Below are 25,016 nucleotides of genomic sequence, written 5' to 3'. Positions count from 1 at the left end.
CAAAAACAACAAGTGTACAAACACACATCACCAACACAATATCCAGCAGGCCCGTGTATGGACCCGAAACAAAATTGCAAAAAAAAAAAAAGTGGTGCAAACCGAACACAAGCAAGAGCAGGACGAGTCCAAATGAACCCGAACCTTTGAGAATGACAATGAGTCCGATCGTCAACACGATAACAGGTCCAGAGGTCAACTACTCACTGTGACGACAAGTTAACATGTTATTCATAGTCAAGCAATCTGAGTCCACCGACACGATGGAGGCAACTAGAACCTAAGCACGAACCTACCACCCACAACAGCACAAACAAACAAACTGACAAAGAATGGCTAGTGGGACCGCCAACTGTACATATCTGAGCACAAACAACGAGTCCATTTCGGTGAGCCCGAAACAGATCTGGAATGCAAAGCACCATCAGAGAACATAGCTCCATCGAATCGAAACATAGATACTAAACGGACCACCGTAACCCTAGCCAAAGAGGCTAGCCACGACGGTTTGAGATACCCAACAACTGCAAAATAGATCATAGCAATGAATCGAACTAGAACCCCCAAACGAACGAAACTTGATGAACTAAATGGAGCACCGACCACCGAGACGTGGGTTTTAACAACCCTGTGATTTGAAACCCGTTGGGGTTAAAGAGTGGTGGGAAGGCTTTGTGTCGTTCCTGGCACCACCAGGGCGTCTATATCGGAAATATGGGTTTTGGATGTAAAGGGGATAGCGCGGCGGTGATAGCTTAGAGAGAGAAGTCAATCGGTTCAACAAAGGAAACTTGAGATATGTATCTTGGAATTAACTCGATTGAATCAAATTAATCTTCTCAAATCACATCTAGTTAAATTTCGTGTTCTCATCAATAAATCCAAAACAAAATTTTTGAAAATGGTTTAAACGCAAACAATTTCCTCGATCGCGTTCGAGATTGACGTGAGTCGATCCGAAAAAGCTTCTGCCATCAACTAATCTCAGATTTTTAAATCAGCGATCTATTCACCACCTCTAGATCGAGGCATATATACATCACAGGCACATTCATTATTTATTTTTTTGGTACAAAGGCACATTCATTATATTTTATTATAAATAACTCATATAAATATTTAACTCCTCATAATTTCGATCCATCAAATACAAATCCTCATAAATTCCAATACATTGTTCAAGGAAGATAAACAAAACTTTTTAAAAACAACAACAACAACAACAAGAACAACAAACCCTACACTACCCATCTGCATATCGGACAGGTTACAATATTATTTCCTTGAAAATATGTGGTTAGACAATTCTTATGGAATGCATGACCACATATTAACATGTATAGTTTTTCATTATTTATATATTCCTCTAAGCATATTGCACAATCGTTTTGACTAAATATAAGAGCAATGGATGTCTTGTATGAAACCTCACTCACATGCACCATTCTATGATTTGTTGTTGTTGCTGCTGCTTCTTCTGTTGTTGTTGTTGCAATCGAAGCTTCGGAATTTTGTGGTGCATGAGTAATTTCAATTTCTTCAACTCTAGGAGTTTGAGAAGTTACCCACTTTCTAATGCCCCTGTATAACCAATATGCTACATTCAAAAACACAACACAACCCAATAACCAATATACTGCTTTTATATCTAGCTCAAAATTAGTACTTTTTTGGTTTTCAGCAAGAACACGGTATGTCCTCATATTTCCTAGAGAAAAAAAAATCAACTTAAGGATTCAATATGTTATCAGCAATTTATTATCAAAATTGAGTGAAGAAAAACTTATCATAATTAAAGTGAGACATATAATTATTTAATGTTGCAAACAATTACCAATTCATTACAAATAAAATAATCAATGCTTTAATATATATATCATTCATTGATTTTGGACTGTTTAGCTTGAAAAAACCATCATCGCTCGCTGCTTGCTGCAGGGAGTAGCGGGTACGTGTGGACCGTTTCGTGTTGACGATCGATTAATTCACCTCAACTTTCTTTATTGAGTATTTTAGGATTAACTAGAAGTTGGTACTCCCTCCCGTCCTATATATAAAATGTTTGATTTTTAGATTCATTATAAAATCAATGTATCTAGACAACATTATAGTCTAGTTACATCAATTCTACAATGTATCTAAAAAGTCAACATTTTCTTATATATAGGACTAGAGAGAGTATAATTTCTTGTCTTACGCACTTTTGTGTAGACGCACTAGGTTAGGTATATGTCCCCCAGTTTTTGTATATATCTCTTTATTTTATTTTTTAATAATAATATGAGCTACAAATGGAGAACGGTGAAGGATAGGGGTGGCAACAAAGTTAGTTGGGGCGTTTATCACTACCTTGATATTTGGATGCTCTTAATTTATCAAAAAATAAATAAAAAATTTGCAATTCATTTTTAATTTTCTAATTTTTTAATTCAAGATTTATTAATTGACATAAATATCTTAGTAAACTACATATATTCATTTAATTATATTAAATAAATATTTCATTTGATTTTTTAGTTAATTTCTGATTATCTTTTTTTCAACATATTTAATGTTGCTTCTTTTAATTCTCAATATTTTTATTATTTTACTATTTTTCAAAAATAATTTTTTATTTGGCATAATATATAAAAAAATATTTTGGTAAAAGAAAAACTTACATATATATATATATATATATATATATATATATATATTACTTTGATCATATCCATTAGTTATTTAATTTCTAATTATTTTATTGTAAAATTAATTAATGTCTAAATAAATCTGATATAATTTATTTCAATAAATTTAATATCATTCATAATTTCCAAAAATTAATTAAATTTTGTATTATTTTACTTTTTGACTAAAAATTTATTGAAAATAATTTGTATTTTTATTATGCATACACGTTGTACTAATTAACAAATAAATATTTTTTATTCTTTTAATTGAACAACTTATTTTTATGTAGCTGGCGGTGGTTCTGCAAGTGCACATAATCGTTACCAAGTAATAAAGTGACAAGTTTATCGTTCTCCACATGGATTGTACCAAAATTACTAGTTTCGCTTAGGAATATAGATAGTTTGCATTCGCTTTGGTGTTTAGAGATAGTTGTGCGGGTAAAAGTAAATTGCAGGAAATTAAAGACAGAAAATAAATGACAGAAAATAAATTGTGTGTGTGACCACACGGGGTGGTTAAGTGTGGTCGGATTCCTCCCTTACTCCTCCTTGGTGGTTATTCAATTATTTCCCTCTATCAGGAATTAGACTGTTGAAAATAGGTTAGAAGCAATATCATTACCTATTTCTATTACAAGTTGTACAGAGCCTACTTAAAGGTTACCCTTACTCTATTTAAGCATCATCGCCCCGAAGTTCCACTTTTTTGTATATAAGGTTGGTATCATTACCTCGGTGACTTCGTGTGTCATAAGCTGTCACGTGTGTCTCTAACTAGTTACTTACTCAGAAGCAACTCTGTAAGGTAGAAATTATCGTGCATTTTAACCCTATACTAAGGCCTCATATACTGAATTTAATGGTCTTATGTTTGGCCCTAACATACCGTCCTTCGTTCGGGATTACTAGCTTCATTTCCTAAGTGATATCCACTAGGTCCTTAGATTTTATTCTAATGTGATCAGTATTAAAATAAATATAAAACCAGACAATAAAAGAGTTCGCAATAAGAAAGCAATTGAATTTATACCCAAATTATATAAAATACAAAATCAAGCATTCGTAAGGGAGTTTCTCGACTCCACCTAATCTAGGAAAAATAAATTACAAAAGCAGAAAGAAAAGAACCTTGTTGGCCTTGGAGTTCCTTGGCCTCCTTGCTTCCTCCTTAGAGTTCTCCTAACTCTAGAGTGAATATCACTATTGTTGAGTGATTTCTGAATGAATAATAGTGGAGGAAGGAGGCTCTATTTATAGTTTTTCAGCTGGGTTTGGGCTTTCTCTGCGCATCCATCGCACCTATCGTGGCCACGATGGCGTGTATTTTCGCCTCATCGTGGCCATGATGGATCCTATCGTGATGCGATGGAAGATCTTCTCAGGATTTTCTGGGTGTTTTTCAAGTCATCATCGTGCCACGATGACAAGCCATCGTGCCACGATGGAAAAGATTTTCTGTAGATTTCCTTCAATTTATTCGCCTTCTCATCGCGCCACGTTGAGACTCATCGTGGGTACGATGGTTGCGCTGTCTTATTACATTATTGCTCTTTTTTGCTGCCTTTTCCACTTTTCTTGCTTCTGAGTCTTGTAACTTCACTTTTCCAGGTATTTGATTGCTTTTGGGCTTCAATTGTTATTAAAACTATCCTAAATTGCTACTAAGAACATCATATAATTGGTTGTCATCAGTAGCATAAATATATCGATAGTATACAGATAATAGGAATTTATATGATGTTTTTAGTTAATTATTAGGTTAGTTTTAAATAGTTTTAGTAGTTTTCAAGATCAAAAGCATGGCTAATACCTTGTAAATGAAGTTACTTGACCTAGAAGTAAAGAGTAGAAGAAATTACACAAAAATGAACAAAAATTGAAGAAAATATCAGCTCAAATATATCGTGTCACGATGGAAGGCATCGTGTGACGATGCAACTATGAGTGACATCGTGTCACGATGCATATGCATCATGCCACGATGGTTAATGCTTAAGTCCAATAATTTGTTTTAAATAGAGTCTTTCACCACCACAATTATTCATTCAGAAATTCAGAAAAAGTAAGAAGATCGAAGCATCTCTCAAGAAGCACGGGGGAGCAGTAAAGGGAGAGCAAGGAGCTCTCAACGGAGGCAACTTCCTACCATAGCGAATCACTTTTCCAGCGATTATTCGAGGTTACTTTTATGTGTAATTTTCTAACTCTTTTGTTATGTTAATTATATATGCCTATGAGTAGTTAAGTATCTACGGTTAGATCGAATAGATGAACTCCTCTAAAAATGCTTGATTTATATAATTTGGTTTGAAAAAGATTATATTAGTTGAAATACTTAGTTTAGCCGGCACTAGGAAATGTAACTCAATCACTACGCCAAATAAACCCCTTTAATAGCGCTTAAAAGCGCTATTATTGTTGCCGCTATTATAAGTTACATACCTATTATAGCACTTTTAAACGCTATCAAATATCGTCCTTTAGTATCGCTTCCTGAAAAAACCGCTATCGTATGTTGTTTATGGCCACCTGAGAAGTGCTTTGGTTACGAGATTTAATAGCGCTTTATTTTAGAAGCGCTACTATAAGGGATATATTTAATAGCGCCTGTGTCCAAAAAGTTATTTTAGGAAGTTATTTTATATAATCTGAGACAACATTTAATAGCGTTTCTTAAAAACAGCGCTATTGAAAGTCGTTTTATTTTTTCCAAAAAATTTACCCAGTCTTTTGTAGTTAGGCTATTATACTCGTAATCAAGCTATATTCAAATCAAAACTTGAGATAAACAAATTTTATTAATCATAATCAACACTGCATAAGATATTCAAATAATCAACACCAATCACAAGTTGCTAAAATATAATGAATATCATCAAGAAAACTTCTTCAAATTCAAACACAAAAAGCTCTTCAGATCTTTTATATGTATCTCTGCTCCTCTTCATTTCCCTTATGCTATGCTCTGTTCTATGCTCTGTTGTCATCAGTAACACACATGGATTGATGCACCCTACATGTATTTATAATATGTATTTAAAATCTTGCAAGCACCCGAGGCTAGAGGCTATAGGATTAATGTTCACTAAATTAATTAATGCTCGCATGATTTTCAACTTATGTTAATTAGTGGCCAGTGTTTTCAATGCGCATAGGGTGATTTTATTATGCAAAAACTTTCACTATATTAGTGTTAATCGGCAAGATAATAGAAATAATTGCAAGAGATATAACGCCAAATAATCAAACAGGAATATGGGATGGATTCGAAAGCGTCTAACCTACCTTTCTCATCTTTATCCTTTATTAATCTATCCAATCTACCCAATCTATCTTTTATCCAATTTATAAGCGAATGCAATTTTATTTCATTGTTTAATTCCTAAATGAAATTAGTTACTTTGACACAATACTTGTGGCGATGAACTTATTATAAATTAGTTACTTTTATCAAGTTTGATATATTTTATTTTAATCTTTCAACAATATTTCATGTGGCCTTGTAGAGTGTGACTAATGAAGTAGTGCATGAAGAAATTACAAATACATATTTTATATGAACAACATTTTAGAGATAACTCATCTTGTGTGATTCCTGAAACACAACTTGAAGTGCTTTAACAGGTGGATATATAACACTACTCTGGAAGAGGTGGAGTTGGCATAAAAGAACGTAACGCTTATTGATGTCTCTGCGTGCGCTATACCTGAAACAACGCAAAAGGTTTGTGATAGTGCTAGATGATGATTTTGATGGGGTGGTCAGAGAGGACCTGTGAGTTGCTTAAACAAGTTTGGGTATATGGATAAAAGAGAGAAGTCTTTCACTCTTATTACTAAATGTTAAAAGAAGAACAAAAATTGGTTAGGAGTGTTGAGCAACCATATAACACTCGTTCTAGGGATGTCACATCTCACATATCTCTATGAAATGGGAGAGGTTTGGCAAACCAGAAGTTAAAGTTCTTCGTGAATTCTCTTTGTAAGCAGTGGCGGAGCTAGCATAAAACAATAGAGAGGGCCGTAAAATAAAATTATAAATTAAATATGCAAATCATATTGTATATCAAAAGTTAAAGCAACCACTAGGCCAACATGCATCATTAATTAATATATGATGAAACATTATATATGTACGTATTTTATCACTATAATTTTTATAAAAAAAAAACTGGGGTGGGCCGTGGCCCTGCCGAGCCCAAGCCCAGCTCCGCCCCTGTTTGTAAGGAAGGTTATTTTGTACTACTCCGTCCCATATTATAAGCAAAAAAAATCACTTTTTCATGTCCCAAATTATAAGAAAAAAAAACTAACTTTTATCATTTTCAAGATAAACTTTTACTTAATTTACTCTCTCTCTTCTTTTCCCCATAATCAATAACCAATAAAAACTGTTTTTACATCTTCCCATTAAACTTATTTCAACAAACACATAAAAAGTCAACCTTGAAATTATCATATTTTACTTTTCTTAATAAGTGTGAAAATATTTTTTTTTGCCTATATTATGGGACGGAGGGAGTACTACTTTTATTTTGGTTACTTTAGGGATAAGGTCTAGCCCACATGTTCATTTTTTTTCTTTCTGTTTTTATATTTATACTATTATGAACTATATGTATGAGATAAGAGTGTTTAGATGTATCAACTTAATTGGAATGTCTACTCAATCTTTAATGCCTAGATACTCTTAATTTATATTTAAATAAAATTAATTTTTAATAAAATTTGGTTTAATATATTAATGTTCTAACTATCAAACAACTTACCTTTCAAAAAAAAAAAAAAAAACTATCAAACAACTTCAACTAATCTGCTTTTGTTTTTTACTTTTTTATGTCTTTATTTTTGAATTGCTATTACTACTTTTCTCTATCAAGAATAAAAAGTCTAAAGTACACATTTTTTTTCTATACTTTATAATTTAGTATGATTTTGATTTTATTTTACCATGCTTTTGTCAAATATATAAGAATAAGAACAAAAAGAGATTTTTTTTTTAAAACCCTTTCTCTAATGGTTGTTTCTTCAATCTCTGCAACTAAATCCTTCACTGTTTCATGCCTACAACCAACCACCTACCCAAAATCGGAACATGTAGCCACTGTCGTCGGTGGTGCGATCAACTTTCACGGATGCGTCACCGTGAAAGCCCCTCTGAGGTTGTGTTGTTCTGTTCACCCGTTCAAGGTCAATTTCCTTTCTCACGGTGGTTAATTTTCTACTTTAACGTGGTTAATTGTATATACAAATTTTTAAAGGGCTAAATTTCTGCAAAATCTATTTTAATAACTTATATATATCCTTCAAAATATTTAAAACTCCTGTTTAGGTTCTGTTTGGCAAAAATAGCTTATGACTGATAAGCTAATTGAAGTGTTTGGTAAAATTAGCGGTTCAACTAGCTGATAAATGTAAAAAGACATAAAAGGACATTGTTAATTAAGATAGTAATTTAAATTTATTAATTAATATATCTCTCATATTTTATTATTAAATTAATTTGTGTATGCTGAAATTTAATTTAATTTTAATGTAATATATATTTTACGTCGAAGTATATATATAAATTTTTTTATTTATAATAAAATTTATATCAAATTAATATTTAAAATACTTAAAATTACACATGTAATATACATTTTTGGTTGTAAAAATAAACATTATGATATGAGAATTTAAGTTTCCAATTAGAAGTTTATATCCTCTTCCTCTACATTAACACGTTCCATGGGTTGAACCAAATTAGGATCCATTAACGGTGCAACAATACATGGTGTACCAGCAAGTAAAAGACTGTTTGTATTCCATGGGTAAAAAGGTGGGTTTTAATTAAAATAATAAGAGTAGAAGAGGAATAAAAAAATATAAGTTAGAAGCTCAGAAGCTACTTGAAATAGCTTCTGGAAAATAAGCTAAAAGTCAGTAAAAGAAGCTATAAGCTCTTTCTGAAAACGTTGTTACCAAACAGATCTTTTAGCTTATAAACCATAAGACAAAAGCTATAAGTTAGCTTTTTTGGCTTGCCAAACAGACCCTTAGACGAATGCCAAATTTTTGAAAAAAATGATGTGTGTTGAATCTGGATTCTCTCCTATCATTTCTCTCATGTTCTTCATCATGTTCTCATCTCAGTCATTCATTCGTCATTTTCTCTCGCTTCTATACTATTTTTTTCCCTCTATAAATCAACAATCATTAGACTAGGAAAATGAGAGAGGGTCGGACACAAATAGATGTAAAGGATCCAAATCCATGTGTTGGGGGAATGGATTATCTCCCATTAGGGGTGAGCATGAACCCGAGACCCGACTCGAAACCGATATAACCGACAACATATTAAAGCATTCGGTCGGGTGCGGGTCGGGTCTCGGGTCAACAAATTGCGAAAAACCGGGCATGAATGGTTGCATACGGGCGGGTGCGGGTCTCTAAAATTCTATCTCTCCATAACCGAAACCGACCGAACAACCATTAGATGCAAATTAATTTTTTTCCTTCTCTCCCTCTCAATCTCATATACTCTTCTCTTTGTTATTTTTATCCATCTTTGATATAAGATAAAAATGTTATATTTTACAAAGCTTATAATTAATAATATGATGATGAAGGTGAGAAAAATATTCTAATATATATATTCTAGATCTATTTTAATTTATACGTCTCTTCTACTTCATATTTTATTGTCATTAGATCTACATATTGAAAGAAAGTAATTGCATCTAACCCTCTTTGTTTTTTAATTTACTTCGTCTATCTTTTGTTGTATTGTGTACGAGGTATTAAACTATTCGAAAATTAGGAATTTTTTTAGAATGGATGAGTTTTAGATGTAAACAAAGTTTCGATATAACCCGTAATAACCACCCGTTCAACCCGCCACCCGTATGACCCGAACCTGAACAAACCGAAGATATAGACGGTCGGAATTGGGTCCAAATTAAATGGTTGCGGTTTTTATCAATTTAATAATTTTCAGCCCGAAACCAACCGATGCTCAGGCCTATCTCCCATGACATTTTTGTCAAGTTTCATCTACACCCTTCAATTTTTGCCTTTTCTAATTCTTTAATTTTAGAAGGTCAAGATGTCACTGAACCTTTCCTTTCACCAGAGAGAATTTATTTATTCCTGTTTGTTGGAGAGACGATAAAAGAGTATTCAAAGTAAACTCATAGGCATCTTTTAAGTTCAAAAAGAGTTTCTTAAAAAAAAAAAGTTCAAAAAGAAAAAACTCAGGAATTTGATGAAGTAATCTTGCACGCATTTCATTGTAGTGGATGGTATGAACATTATATGTTCATGGCCCCCTCTGTTAATTTACTGTATACTTTTGTATTAGAAAGAAAAGGCATTTCAACTGCTACCTTGTCTTCTTCTATAGTGGTTAGCAAACAAATCACAATTTTACTATAGTTGACTTGAAACTTGATGTGAAACCATGATCTAGGAAGCTATTTTTTTTACTTCCACAAATTGTGGGTCAACTTTGATTTTACTACAAGAACACACATCAAAAAAATAGGACAAGATTCGCCGATGTAAAAACAGCACGCAGTTTCACACCGGAGCTAATCTCAGCTATTCACTTTTTATCGAACGGTCGAAACGATTACCGTGTTAACACAGTAATTGCGTTCAATTCATTTCTTAAAAAATAGTACGGCATACAAATAGATAATATTAAAAAAATAAATTAATTAATCACATCATTTAATTTTTTTATATTTTAATTTTTTTTTATAATTGTGTGCTTAAATACAATTTATCTTGAAGAGTATTAGTAGTGATAACTTCAAATACCATGACTTTAAATTGAGAAATAGTGGAACTTAATTGAATTTTGAGAAATGTGACTAATTTTGTGCATGGATATTTGAGAAAAATGTGACTAATTTTGAGAAATGAGAAATAACTCATGGATATGCAAACTCTTCTTCCATTATTTAGTGACTATACAATCAAATAGCAGTGTTCTTACTCAATCAACAACCTCAATTAAGCACAAACTTCAACACACACACAAAACTGATACCTTTTCTATACAAATTAATATGAAAATTACAAAATGGAAAATAAAAATAAAAATAAAAACTCAAACAGTCATGAACAAAGCTTTGGCAAAGATTTACCATAACTATGAGAAGATGCTTTTGACTTTGTCATCTTTGCCATTTGAGTTTGCATTTTCCTACAAATTTTCTCTAACTCCATAACCCTACATTGCATTCCTTGCAAATGTGCTTTAAGTTTCTCATTATCAGGTGGAATATCAAAATTTCCAGCATATAAAACAACTTGTTCACTGCTTTTTTCTTTCTTTCCCTTTTGAGCAGAACCACTTGAACCACACAATGAATCATTGTATGGAGTTGAAATAGGAGTAGTAGCATTGAGTAGATTTTTGAGCTTAGATTGTTGAGATATGAGAGCTTGAACTGCTGATTTTGATGGAAATTTTGTGTTCTTTGAAAGGTGTAAGCATGCTTGAGGTGAAAGTTTCTCATAATTTAAACCACAGCATATTTTTATCCTTTCATCTTGTGATAATTGAGTATGTACCTATGATAAAATGTGATCATTTTAACTACATTAGCATTGCATTTGGATGGAATATTCAACTTTTGTACGGTTATTTTTTTTGGTATAAACCTTCTGGTTCCCGAGAGAAGGGGACCCAAGGTAATTCAGAGTTCGGCCGCAAGATAAGTAAAGTCTGGCCAAAAATTGTTCCCACCAGGAATCGAATTCTAGTTCTCCCGAACGGTTCATCCTAGGGAGAGTTCATACGATTCGTCCTAGGGGGAGCTCATTGAACATTTGAGCTCAATGTCTTAGTTAACCTTTGTACAGGTTTATAAACATTAATATCATGTTACAATTTGGACTTGGGACTTAACTAGGTCTCATAAAACTAATCGGCCTATAAGGTGAGAATTGCTAAAACTTTATGAGCAATAGTTAGGCTATATCTTAAGTCGACTCTGAACGATTTTCAAATTACTTTCTAATCAAGTAGTTATACCAATTGTTTATCAGGTGTCAGCTTGGTGGCAAGAGTTCGACCTGATAACCTCTAGGGACAAAGTTCAAATCCCCGCGAAAAAACTGTAAAATGACCATTACCTCTACCTTAAGAGTTTGACCTGATATTCAATTTTGTTTTAGAAAAGTAGTTATAACCACATGACTAAAGTTATAGATTACCAAATTTAAAATGGAAAGAATCATTATACCTCAAGATACATGTCCATAGCATGGTAGAGTTCATCACAAGAATCCCTAGCAGAATCTGGAAGAGCTGTAGCAAGAGCCAAAAACTTTGAAGTTCTTAAACAAGGATCAGGGGCTATTTCAGCTATATACAAATCTATTAAGTTAGCAACTTTCCTCATCCGAATGGGAGCGACAACCGCACCATTTCCTTGCCGCAGAAATGCTTTCAAAAATCTCAGAACAAGGTTCACATCATATAAGTAGTTTATTCCATAAGGAGATGGAACAAGCAAATTGTCTAAGGTTACTTGATCCAATTGTGATCCAATCATATTCTCCAACTTGTTCCTACAATTTTTGCTTATGTTCAAACATAAAGTAACCCTAAGAATCCCAAATAATGTCTTGAAAGAAACAGAACTTTGGTTTAATTCATAATGCATATCAATCACCATTTCAATGATTTTGCACTTTTCATCGGTACTAGCATTCGCGAATTTCACCTTCTGATAATAGAGAAGAAACTTGCTTATAACATGATGATCCAATTTACTCGAAAGCATCGACTTAACCAACATGACAACCATTTGAGGAGTCAAAAACAATAGATCTTCAAACCACCAAGCCGAACGAGTAAAACTCGTCTTTATACTCTCGGTACTTTTCGAGTCGCACGAAAACCTAATCCCTGAACTATCATTAGAACAAGTTGATGGACACGGACTCGCTTCACTTGCCAAAACCAACCTCCCTACAATAGCATCCAAACACTTCTCTAGCATCACACAAGAATCTTCAACTACTAAATTCCGACATTGCTTCAAAGCAATCAAAATTTCGGACCACGACCAATAACTAATCCCTTGAAGTGATTTCTCAGTTTGGTCCATTAAGTTACAAACATTTTTGACAGATTCATTCATTTCCATGTATTCAGCCGCACAACGCGCAAGTAACAAATTCGAAGGACTTATATTACCTTTTCCATTGTTATAACAGAATCTTAACATAAGCTCAAAACCTTCTGCACCTCCTGGAAAATCATGGAATATTACTTTAAGCTTTCCACTTGAACCACTTGATTTTCCAAATACTTTAGCCAATTTGCTTGAGTATTGAGTAATAATAGACTGCAAAATTTCAATTAAAACAAACTTAGATTAATCTAAATTCTTAAAACAAATAATGCACAATTAATTAACTAGATAATAAAGAAATTAAGTGAAAATTGATTAAATTAAATAACAAAAATACAAAATAACCTACCAAAAACATAGAAGCATTAAAGCACATAGAAAAGAAGAGTAACTACAGGTATAAAAATAGAAGAAAATGCAGAGAATGAAAGAAAAGGTTCATAATAATTAATGCTCAGAAACCAAAAAATAAATTGATGGGGTCATTATAGACAATAAATTGAGAATGAGGGTGAGCATCAAGGAACTTTATATGATAAAAATAATAATAAATTAAGCATGGAAGAGTATAGAAAAGAATTAAATAACTTGAAAGCAACCCTCAGATCCTATCAAAAATGTGAATAAAAACAAAAAAATACCAAGGTCAGCCATTAAAGCAGAAGAAGACCATTGCAGCAACATTTAATGTGACATAAATAAAACAAAAAATGACAAAATAAAAATAGTGTCTTGTGTTTTTTGGTTAGTGAAAGTAGTGATGGAAAATCATTGCAAGCATGGACAAACAGAACTTGCCCCACTTCACTGCTATGTAGGTGCAAATTAATTATGGATGGAAAGCTACAATCATAAAGTTATTTACCATAAGGATAGCTATAAAGTGAAATTATAAAAACTACTAGGTAAAATTATTGAACTATATTCTTTTCTAAATTAAAGAATAACAACATTTAGCATAAACTTTAAAAATATTAATCATCATAATAACCAAAAGACAAACCTTGTTAATTAATCCTATTTTGTTAACCACTATAGTCTATAGTATAGATCCTAAAACCAAAAACTATCAAAATAAAAGGATTTACAATTTTGTGACTTTGACCTTAACCCCTCATTTTGTCGTGGAAAAGGTTCTGGTAATCTGGAGTTCGACCAGGAGGTTAATAAATTATGACCGAAGATTCTTTGAGTAAGGACTCAAAGTGAGTACTACGTAACAATTCAACCTCAACTAAAACTCGTTAGGATTGAGAATTTTTGTGACTTTAAACTTAGCCCCTCATGTTGTCGGGGAAAAGGTTATGGTAATCTGGAGTTCAACCATGAGGTCAATAAATTATCACCAAAGATTCTTTGATTCAGGACTCAAAAGTCAGTTCTCCTGAACAATTCGACCTCAACTAAAGCTCGTTATCATTAACCATTTGAGCTTATTCATTTGATTAAAAGTGTTTCTTCTCCATTTACTAAACAAAAATGACATAATTAAAATAAAAAAGAACAAAGAAAGATTGGATTTGGATTACCTTATCAACCATGAAAGTTTCTTCTCCATTTACATCCACTTCAAGATTACAATAACCTTGTTCATCCATAACTTGAAACAAAATAAGTGAAAAAGAAAAACAAAAGAAACTAAAAGGGATGTCTTTTCTCTTTAGTTGAGGTGACAAAAATGGGGATGGAAGAGGAAAAGGAAAAGTTGATGTTGATGAGACATGGTGATATATTCTAAGAGGCAGAAGAAGACAAAGCAAAAAAAGACAGAGAGACAAAAACAAGTAAGGAAAAGGGTTGTGTTGTGGTCAATTGGTGCAGAAGTAATGCGGTTCACTTGGAGGAGTGGATGCAACAAACAAGGACAGAGGTCGAAGTGAGTAAGAAGCAACAAAGCATGTAAAGACAGAATGAGTTACATATAATATATGTGTGGACGGGAAATTAGGCAGAGAGAACACACAACACAACATAAACACAAAACCAAACCACAAGCAAAAGTAAATTAAAACTTGTTTAACCAAGATATTTATCTCGTGGTTAATGAAATCTTTAAGACCAATGGTTTAGAAATTCTGAGGTATGATTTTTAGTGAAAATAATTTTTTATCATATTTATTTATTTTGCGGTGGAATTCTAAATTGTAAAAACAAAATGAAATGTAACATAAATGACTGATTAAAAAAACAAACACAGCTTAAATTAAAGGACAAATTCAAAAAAAAAAAAAGATAAGACTAAAAAAGACTGCAATTAGTTACACCAAAAATTCACTAATTAATAATTATAGTTTAGAACGTGAAAGAGTGCACGAAATATTTGATAGTTGTGACTTATTAAAACAAAAAAAAAAAATCACCAAAAATAGAATATTTAATAAAAAAAAACATATTATTTACTTTATGAATACATTTTCTTGGGGAGTGGATTGTCTACATCCAGTGACATCAGAACCATTTAAAAAAGAATTTAATTTATATGCACCGTCGGTGTAAAGTTATTTTGCACATGCGTTCAATAATATACCGACACATCATGTATGGTCATTAAAAACACATGATGTGTCACATTCATTAAATGATATGGCAACGCGTCATTGGATGTATGTGTAAAAAAAATTTACACCGACGGTGCACAACAATTAAACTCTTTAAAAAAATAGAAAAAGAAAAAGTTGAAGAGAGAGAAGAAATTTAGCAGTTGAGATTACCACTTGAGGGAATGTAGTGGAAAATCCATTGGAGACAATACTTTCCCATTTTTTTGGGTACAATGGCAAAGAAAAGAAGGGTGAAGCACCCTCAACACATCACTAAGAAGAATGATCTTCAATTCTTCATGTGACTTCCAAATAATAAATTTATCATTGTTTTCGATCTCGACTTAGCAAGAAAGTTTGCACTAAATTTTTCTTCCGTGAGAGAACGAGAGAAAGTAATCTCCTAATTTGCCTTCATCATATCCTAAATATTTGCAGTAACAACTGCGTAACGTGAAATTTATAGTCATTCAAAATAAGGTTGATAACAGTTTGAAGATCCGAATAGCACAAATTCTCATATATTTCATGTCTCTAGCAATGCACAGTCCACGATAAATCACCATAGCTCAGTAAAAGTATTATTCATAATGCTGACATACCCGCTAAATCAATGATTCAGTTGTCATCTTCTTACTGAAACGGACCACCAAACCTAGTTCTACCAGATACACCCAAATTAAATAACTTCCATCTACATCCAAAATACAAACCTCCTCACACATAGGATGCCAAGTTATTCATTTGGTATTACCAAGGGCTAAACTAGGAAAACAAGAGGTAATAATTGTAATGAACTTCTGCACTTCCAACACAATCTAGAACAAACTCATTGATTCTTTGCCAACACGCAATATGTTTCTTATCCTCCAATTCCACCAAAGCTTCGCAACAAACGCATAAGCACATTGGTCCTTCAAATGATTAGTCAACCAAAGCTCAAAACTCATCTCACAAAGAAAGTCACATTCTGCTGGCCAAAGAGTCTTCATACTCATCTAATTAATTATTTTATTTTTAATAGTGTGTTTCATTTCAGAAAAAGAAAAAGAGAAGACAGAAAAAATATGAAAATCAATATGTAAATAAATTTAGACTAAAATTTTCTTGTTTTTATATGTCTCCTCTTTCTTTCTCTCAAACTAAACACATTCTATAGGATATGAAGCATTATTTTTTGCTAATTAGCTTTAGATAAGCATTATTATAAAAGACCTTCTCCTCAAGATTTGCTTTTTGAGGAAACAGAGACTTTCCAGAATTATTATTCTGGAAAATCCATTTATGAATGGAATATAGATGGATTAAATGATAAGCAAATCATTGATATAATACATATATATGAATGACGAGGTAGTAGTATTTCTTAAAAACAAAAAATTGGAAAAACATGACATCATTATTATTTATTTATTCTGTTGAAATAAGACATCATTATTACCAATGTCACCAAATCATCATTTTACGTACAATGGTTCTTAAAGGAGTTTGAACTTCATCTTATTACAGAGAACTAATAAGCAAAAGTGAAATATGTTTGCTTTTAATTGACCCATTCAATCATTTACCCAAAGCTCTCACAGTCTCACCTCCTAAAATTCTCTATTATTTTAATTTGCTCTTTCTTTTTTTCTAAAACTCTCACCTCTCTTTCCCTTCAAAGTCATAAACAAAACCTAATAAAATACTACACATGGATTAATATTTAATTCAAAGGACCAATTTAGAGATCCACTCCGCAATAATATAATATAGAGCACTACTACACTGACATTCCTACAAAAACATGACAGACCCCTATAAACAAAACCACTTATTTTAATTAGAACTATTTTCTTCAGTTGTCAAAAAAAATTATTTTATTCAGCAAGTCACGGGAAAAAACAAAGGCAAACTTAGAAGTCAAGCTTTATATCTGACTTATCTTTTTCATTAATATATATATATATATATATATATATATATATATCTTCATTTCTACAAAATATTTTATATTTATGTTCTCGAATTTAGATACATCAAAATAGTCTCACATGTTTGATAATCGAGGTTAAAGACTCACACATTTTAAACTACCGAGTCGTCTTTTCTACGAAGCATAAAACTGTGATGGGTTAACCTCAAAGCAGAAAATCTCTTAGAGATGTGGACTTGAGGTCGGATCAGAATAATTTGTTTTGAAGAAAAAAATTTTATAGTTTAACTATTACATTAGGCTCAAATAATTAATGAGTTTTCGCTAAAATAAAGGAAAATGTTATCGTGTGCTCTAAGGGTATTTTTTTTTACGCACCTAATAAGAGTAAGGAAGTAAATGTGGAAGTACTATTATCTTAGGATTTATGCATTCAATGTTTTAATCATTAAACTTTATATCTTATTAAATGCTAATTTTTTATATTTGAATATCTTTTTTTTTGGACTATATTTAAATATCTTAACATCCATTAATCCTTATGGCACATATTAACCTGATCCTAAAATAAATTATTCGAAAAGAGCCCAAATCCAATTTTTTTATGTAAACCATTGTTGATCAAATCTTATTTACCTCATGGAGTTGAATTTTGTATTACAGAAATCTCTTCTATTAAAAACTACAAAGTTAGAAAAAAATAAAAATTTATATTTATGCACCTACACCACAGTCCAAAATTTGAGTTGCCCTCTTGACCCCGTTACTCTTTTCTTTATTATTTGAGGATGTCATGTCAATTAATTGACCTAATTTATAATGTACAACTTTTACGTGGCACGTGCATCAGAGACCAAGTCACGAACTTTGCCCCACCAGCACTATTATGATCACAAATATTAAATTAGAATGGATTGAAAATTAAATCAACAAGTCGATATGTCCGAGTGGTTAAGGAGACAGACTCGAAATCTGTTGGGCTTTGCCTGCGCAGGTTCGAATCCTGCTGTCGACGTTTTATATTTCATTTTTTTGGTTTTCACTTTTATTCGCTAACCTGAATTCAATCTATTTATCTCTAGTTAACAAAACATATACAAGATTCCGACCTTAGCTCAGTTGGTAGAGCGGAGGACTGTAGTGGTAATGCCTCGGTAATCCTTAGGTCGCTGGTTCGAATCCGGCAGGTCGGATTTTGTTTTTGTTATTCATTTTTCATAAAAATAACTCTTGAATCTAATCTACTAATAAATAAATAATAAATACAACTATATTCAATCAAACAACTTTACAAAATTACAAGTACTTTTGTTATAGAAAAAAAAATTAATATATTTTTTTGTCTTTAAAGATATCTTAAATTTTGTTTTTAGATTATAGAAAAAAATTTAGCAACTTTTTGATCCCTCAAATGTTTTATGTCACAAGTGTTTCTTTCTTCTTTTTAGTCAATTCATGTATAATATCATTTGAAGTTTTGATTTTTTTTTTCGGTAATATTTGGTACATTACGGCAATATCACTTGTAAAAGTTAATTTTTTTTAACAATAAATAAATTAAATATGAATTTTTAAGTTTTTTGTGCTAAAAATTTTATCAATAATTCATTTTATGTTAAAAAAAAATTAAATTTTATGACAAATGTTCTTATAATATTACAGACATGAATACAAAAAAATAATTACTAAATTTGCAATTACACAAGAAATTTATAGAGACGAAAAACTTATTTAACCAAAAAAAAAAAAGTTTAATGGAGATGCACCAACCATGTAAATAGTTTTGTCTCTCTTCTAACCCTAATCGTCACAACTTTTTGAATCTAAAAACTAATCTAATAGATAAATATATTCAATAAAACAACAACTTTATAAGTATTTTTTCTTCTCCTCTTCTAAACTTTAGCCGTCACCACTTTCGTCGCAACTTTTTTTTCAACTTCTTGAATCTAAAAACTAATATAATAAATAAATATATTCAATAAAATAACAACTTTACCAGTATTTTTTTCTCCTCTTCTAACCTTAGTCAACACCATTTTTTCTCTTCGTGATCTATCAAAGATTAGTGATTCAAGGCCAATTTAGATAAATAAATCTAATTTTCACATATATTTAATGTTTTTTTTTCATATTTTCTTATTTTGTCATCTCAGCACAATATTTTTCTTTTATTTTCGGAAGGGAGTGGTTTACTTTATATGGAAAGACAAAAAATATTACATATTAATAAAAAAAATGTCAGAAGTGGGATTTGAACCCACGCCCTCTTTCGAAGACCAGAACTTGAGTCTGGCGCCTTAGACCACTCGGCCATCCTGACTATTTATTATTTATTTTTGTTAAATTGAATAAATTACTAAAACTACATCAATAGAAATTTGACACTTGTATCCAAAAAAAAATCACAATGACTTTGCTTAGGATCGAATTCGGAATCTTTGATTCTATAGACAATGTATTATCCATTGGGCCACAAAGTCTTGCTATAACCGAAAATGAGAATTTCTTTTGCTACCATACCTCTTTTCTTGTGTACTCTACTAATTTATCAAAACACCTTTGTCTGTTACACAGGCAGCGGATTCAATATGTTACCTAAGCAGCGGATGGGTACAAAATTCTTAATTTTTTGATCGATTTAGATCCCACGCCCCCAGAAGCTATGTGTGAAATTTTACGTTTTTTTGCCATTCGCTACTTATGTAGCGAACTGCCATTTGACAGATAAAACAAAATAGTATAACATAAATATTATTACATTACATCGCAATTCATTACATTCAACAACGAATATTTAACATAAATTAAAGAAAAATCGATTAGTCATAGTGATCAGTCTTCTTCGGGGGTAAAAGACCACTTTTGGGCAACCCCGCTATAGCAAATCTAAGGTAGGTGAATCCGCTCGAAGGGATCGTGTTGCATTAATCTAGGACAGGCTAACAACTTTCGTGAGAAGTAGAGCTGCTTTGCGGCGTTAAGGTACATCTATCTTACTCTTAAAAATAAGGTTTTCACATGACAAAGGTACGATTAGTTAAAGTGGTTTTTCTTTAATTTAATCTATGGTATTTTGTATGTTTAATCTAATCCTATGTTTTTTAATGTTTTATTCGTAGATGGTGATTGAAGTATCGAAAGAAGAAGGCCATCGTTGTGCAATCAGCAATAGACATGAGATTCGAAAAACATGAGAATAACCTAGGATTTCTTGAGACATTGGGGGAAAGAATTCTTGGAACAAGTATGGTTCTACAACTATTACTTTAAATTTTGATGATAACAAAGCATAGAAAACAAGTTTGTACACTAATTGTTATACTAAACTAGACCCTTACCCGTGCGATGCACGGGTGTGATGCGATTGTTTTTATTTTACAATTGCATAAAACTGAAACATTAAATATTATCAAAATAATAATAATAATAATAATAATAATAATAATATAATAGAGATGTGGCAAAATCTAAGTCACACAATTGACATATAAATAGTGACAGAATTAGAAAAACTCAAATAAAACAAATAAAATTAAAGGGTACATACCTTTTAAAATTATTCCAAAGGGACATATGTGAAGAGCATCAACCTCATAGTTTAGTTCTTTTGAGTAAAAGATGATGACCCAAAGCTTAAATGTGTCATCACTACAAAGCTCCTCATTTTTTTCTTTTTTTCTAAGCAAGAGTTGATGCTTATGTGTCTTCTCTCATTGCATTCATGCTTATGTGTACTATAACCCTCAATTAACTTACTTATTATTCATTATTATGTGTATTTATATCCTTCGTAATTAACTCTCATATCATATAACTTTTTGTAACTTATTTTATTATCATTAACATAATAAAAGCAATATTTAGGACTCTCTAACTTCTTTTACGATTATTTTTAGCTAACTCTTTGCATGACATCAAATCATCAGTACTAAACAAATTGAATAGTATGAAAAAAAACATGATCAATTCTCATCAAAAATTAAGTTGAAAAAATTAATGATTTGTTATAAGGTCGTGCATGTGTATCTTTTGATCTTTGGTTTCCCTTGCTCAATAATTAGTGGAGATCATGACTCAATTAACTTATATTCCTAATATCAGTTACAAAATAAGTATCAATTTTAATTGACATTCCCTTTCAAACCATGGCTCCTATCTACACTCCTATGTCCGCTATAGTAGCTAGAAAAGCAAATCTAAAGTTGAAAGTTTGAATAATTCATGTGTGGAATGTAACAAACAAATACAAACCAACTGAGGTTACATCTATAAATATGTTGTTTATTGATGAAAATGTGATGAACTATCTTGATATACTTTTCACATTTTCACAAAATCCCTATTGATTTTTTTTTTATTATTGACTTTTTCCCTTTTTTTACTTTGATCATCCAGTGCGATAAGATTCTTGCTACTGTGGGAAATAGTTTGGTGTCAAAGATAAAAAAAAATAGTTGGAGAAGGATCAACATATAAGGTTGAAAATATATTGGTTGGAGGAAGTGATAAGTATAAAATTATATCACATAAGTATAAGCTGAATTGCATGTTTACTACTACATTTACCAAGATCGATGCTCCACACATTCCATTGAACCATTTTGATTTTATGTCATTCCAAAATATTTTGAATTCAACTGTTTAAGAAAAAAAATAGTTGGTAATGATTATTAGTTTTCGTTTTAATTTTAAATAAATCTCATATATTGATTGATATTTTAATCTAAATAATATGTCAATATTTTAATTTTTTTAGATGTTATTGGGCATGTGATTGAAAGAAGTGATATCAAAGAGAACCTAAAGATGAAAATATTAAAAAGCTAATGGAACTAACTTTAGAAGATTTGGAGTAAGTTAATTAAATATCATATATTATGAAGAATAAAAAAAAAAATTATATAGCGCACATTGACGTCAATTGTATATTTTTGGTAGATATATGCAATATGATCCATTGTACTCATTTCGAAATGTATAAACACATCTTTAATATCTATCTTATATTTACATTACTTTATTATTATTATTATTATTATTATTTTGCTGTTGTTGATGTTATTATTATAATTTTCATAATATTTATTGTTTCAATTTATACGAATGATTTTTCAACATTATAATATAAAATACCGCATAACATCCGTGCATCGCACGGGTGATGCACAGGTGTTATGTGGTATTTTATATTATAATGTTGAAAAATTATTCGTATAAATTGTAACAATAAGTATTGTGAAAAATAAAAATAATAATAATAATAATAATAATAATAATAATAATAATAATAATAAAAGTGATGTACTTATCACTTCCTCCAACCACCCAAAACAATAATAATAATAATAATAATAATAATAATAATAATAATAATAATTACAATTAGTACCCCACATTAAATGAATGTAAGTGGATGATGTGGCTAAATGAAAGATTTTCATTGGTTTGTGGATTAGGGTTTATATAAGCAATTCCACAACTATCTAGGATTTATATATATTTGATCAAGAAGTCACATCCTTATATCATTCAACGAAAAACTTTTGATTTCATTATCATTCACATTCAGCATGACATCATGACAATAGAATTCTCAATACATAATAAAGAAACAATAAATTATAGAATTTAAACAAAATATGATTATTTAGTGACAATTGTTTAAACAATTGTTTAGCCAAATATGATGATTTAATGACTATTTTATTTCCTTTTGATTAGATATATTCAATCATTATAGTGCTATTTGCTTCTATTAGTCCATACGTTTTTTTTCTTATATAAACATATAATCAGACAATTTTTTTTTTAATATAATTGGCCAGTTTTTTTTTTGATATATTAATGCATCATCACACATATAAATATAGGTATATGAAAAGTTGATCAATATGACAATAATGTAAGGAGAAATGATGTGACATTGTAAGTGAATGACATGGCTAAATGAAGAAATTTCATTGGTTTAAGTGGATTAGGGTTTAGAGAACTAATAGGATAACTATCTAGGATTTCTATATGTAGATGTGTAGAAAATAAGAAAAAGAAAAGAGTAAACAACCGCTTTCGTCCCTGAAAGTGTCACTCGATGTCATAGTAGTCCCTGAATGAACGAAAATTAAAAAAACGTCCCCGATTGTTAATTCCGTTAGTCAATTTAGTCCAAATCGTTAAACAACAGTTAACTATGATGATGTGTCATATGATTTGGCATATGACTAAGATATTTATTGATTTTTTGTTCTTTTTTTTATGCCCACATAGTTTTTATTTTAATTAATATTAATTTTTAAAAAAATTAAAAATAACAACACATATCAAACCCACCATTGATCCAAATATGGGAAACAAAATTTTCAACTCACGCACGCAAGAAAGCTTGCTCGCCTTATTACAAATTCACACTCAAAACTACATTAAAAAACCGAGAACCCATATCACTGCCACATTCTTCCTTTTCTTTCTGTTTATGGCAAACTTTTCTTCTTCTTCTTCTTCTTCTTCTTCTTCTTCTTCTTCTTCTTCTCCTCCTTCTTAAATTCTCTTCCATGTCCAAAACCCTTTTCTAAATCTAGAAAATACAAACAAAACAAGATCTACAAGAAAATCAGATGGGAAGAAAATGTGGAGTAGAGGACGAAGGTGAGCCATAATAATGAATCGAAAACAATAATGAATAAGGGAATTAAGGGTCAATGAGTCATATTGGTGATGAATCAAGAAATGAAAACCCTACATTGAATTTGAATCAAAAAGAGGGAGTAGGGAGGGGTATTCGAAACGAAAGTTACACGAGAGGACATTCAGAACATCAACAAATTCAAAAGGTAGAACAATCGCAACCGAGTTGATTTTCACAGATTAAGAGGTATTCGGTTTCAATAATAAGGGGATGAATTTTGGTGATGAATTCTGGGTAGGTTTCTTGATTTGGGGAAGGTTGGGTTGTATGTATGTATTTATTTTAATTTTTTTGGTATTTTATTATGTTTTCATTTTAAATTTATGTTAATTAAAATAAAAACCATGTGGTCATAAAAAAAATCCAACAGATCAATAAATATCATAATCAAATGTCAAATCATAGGACACATCATCATAGTTAACTGTTGTTTAACGTTTTTGACTAAATTGACTAACGGAATTAACAATCGGGGATGTTTTTTTTAATTTTCGTTCATTCAGGGACTACTATGACAGCGGGCGACACTTTCAGGGACAAAAGTGGCTGTTTACTCAAAAAGAAAGTGACACTGAACTCTGAACAATGTGATTGTGGACTATGATAAGCAACTTTGAAAGAAGTAGATGTTGGACTTTGAGCACAAGTCATGCTATGAAAAAGTCAAGAAAGGACTCTCTCCCATGGAAATTCTTCATGTGCCTCATGTGTGACAATCCTTATGACTGAAATCAACTTTTAACACTTAATTATTTTTAATATTTATTTTTTAAAGGTCAGGATTGGATTGGACCCTCCATTTACGGGAGAGGATTTAGTCTCGATAAAGTCAACATTCTGAAAAGACTATGTTCAACGCTTCTGCAATAACAAACACAATCTCTACAAATAATCATTCTTAAGTTTACAGCTTCAATTAATTTCTAATACGAAGTTAATGATTCATAAAGATATATTTGAAGAGAATCAAATGGAATTAGTACAAAAGAGAACCAAAAGGATTTTTTTCCTTAAATGGATAGACAAGGTGAACCATTATGAAATGTACTACCAACGGTAATCCGAAGAATT

At 31.1% G+C, this 25,016-nt stretch overlaps 1 protein-coding gene and 3 non-coding genes across 5 annotated transcripts; 2 read left to right on the top strand and 2 right to left on the bottom strand.

Annotated features, from left to right (window-relative positions):
• Positions 1-10,595: 10,595 nt before the first annotated feature.
• LOC123923993 (BTB/POZ domain-containing protein At3g22104) lies at positions 10,596-14,768 on the bottom strand. 2 transcript variants are annotated; one of them, XM_045976745.1, is made up of 3 exons: positions 14,335-14,768; positions 11,909-13,018; positions 10,596-11,234 (listed from the first exon to the last, which is right to left on the bottom strand). In XM_045976745.1, exons 1-3 carry the CDS (start codon positions 14,401-14,403, stop codon positions 10,776-10,778), a joined length of 1,638 nt encoding a protein of 545 aa, XP_045832701.1. In that variant the 5' UTR covers positions 14,404-14,768; the 3' UTR covers positions 10,596-10,775. The 2 variants fall into 2 exon arrangements, with proteins under 2 accessions (XP_045832701.1, XP_045832702.1); XM_045976746.1 differs by lacking the exon at positions 14,335-14,768 and adding an exon at positions 13,155-13,425.
• A 3,425-nt stretch (positions 14,769-18,193) lies between these two features.
• Positions 18,194-18,275, top strand: TRNAS-CGA. The gene has a single exon. It is a non-coding gene; the product is annotated as a tRNA-Ser (tRNA).
• An 89-nt stretch (positions 18,276-18,364) lies between these two features.
• Positions 18,365-18,453, top strand: TRNAY-GUA. Its single transcript is given in 2 exon segments — positions 18,365-18,401; positions 18,418-18,453. It is a non-coding gene; the product is annotated as a tRNA-Tyr (tRNA).
• A 1,046-nt stretch (positions 18,454-19,499) lies between these two features.
• TRNAL-CAA lies at positions 19,500-19,583 on the bottom strand. Its single transcript has one exon. It is a non-coding gene; the product is annotated as a tRNA-Leu (tRNA).
• Positions 19,584-25,016: the final 5,433 nt, after the last annotated feature.

This window comes from Trifolium pratense, linkage group LG4, assembly GCF_020283565.1.
Source record: "Trifolium pratense cultivar HEN17-A07 linkage group LG4, ARS_RC_1.1, whole genome shotgun sequence".
NCBI lineage: Eukaryota > Viridiplantae > Streptophyta > Magnoliopsida > Fabales > Fabaceae > Trifolium > Trifolium pratense.
The sequence above is the reverse complement of the archived record's forward strand: the minus strand, read 5'-3'. Positions and strand labels throughout refer to the sequence as shown.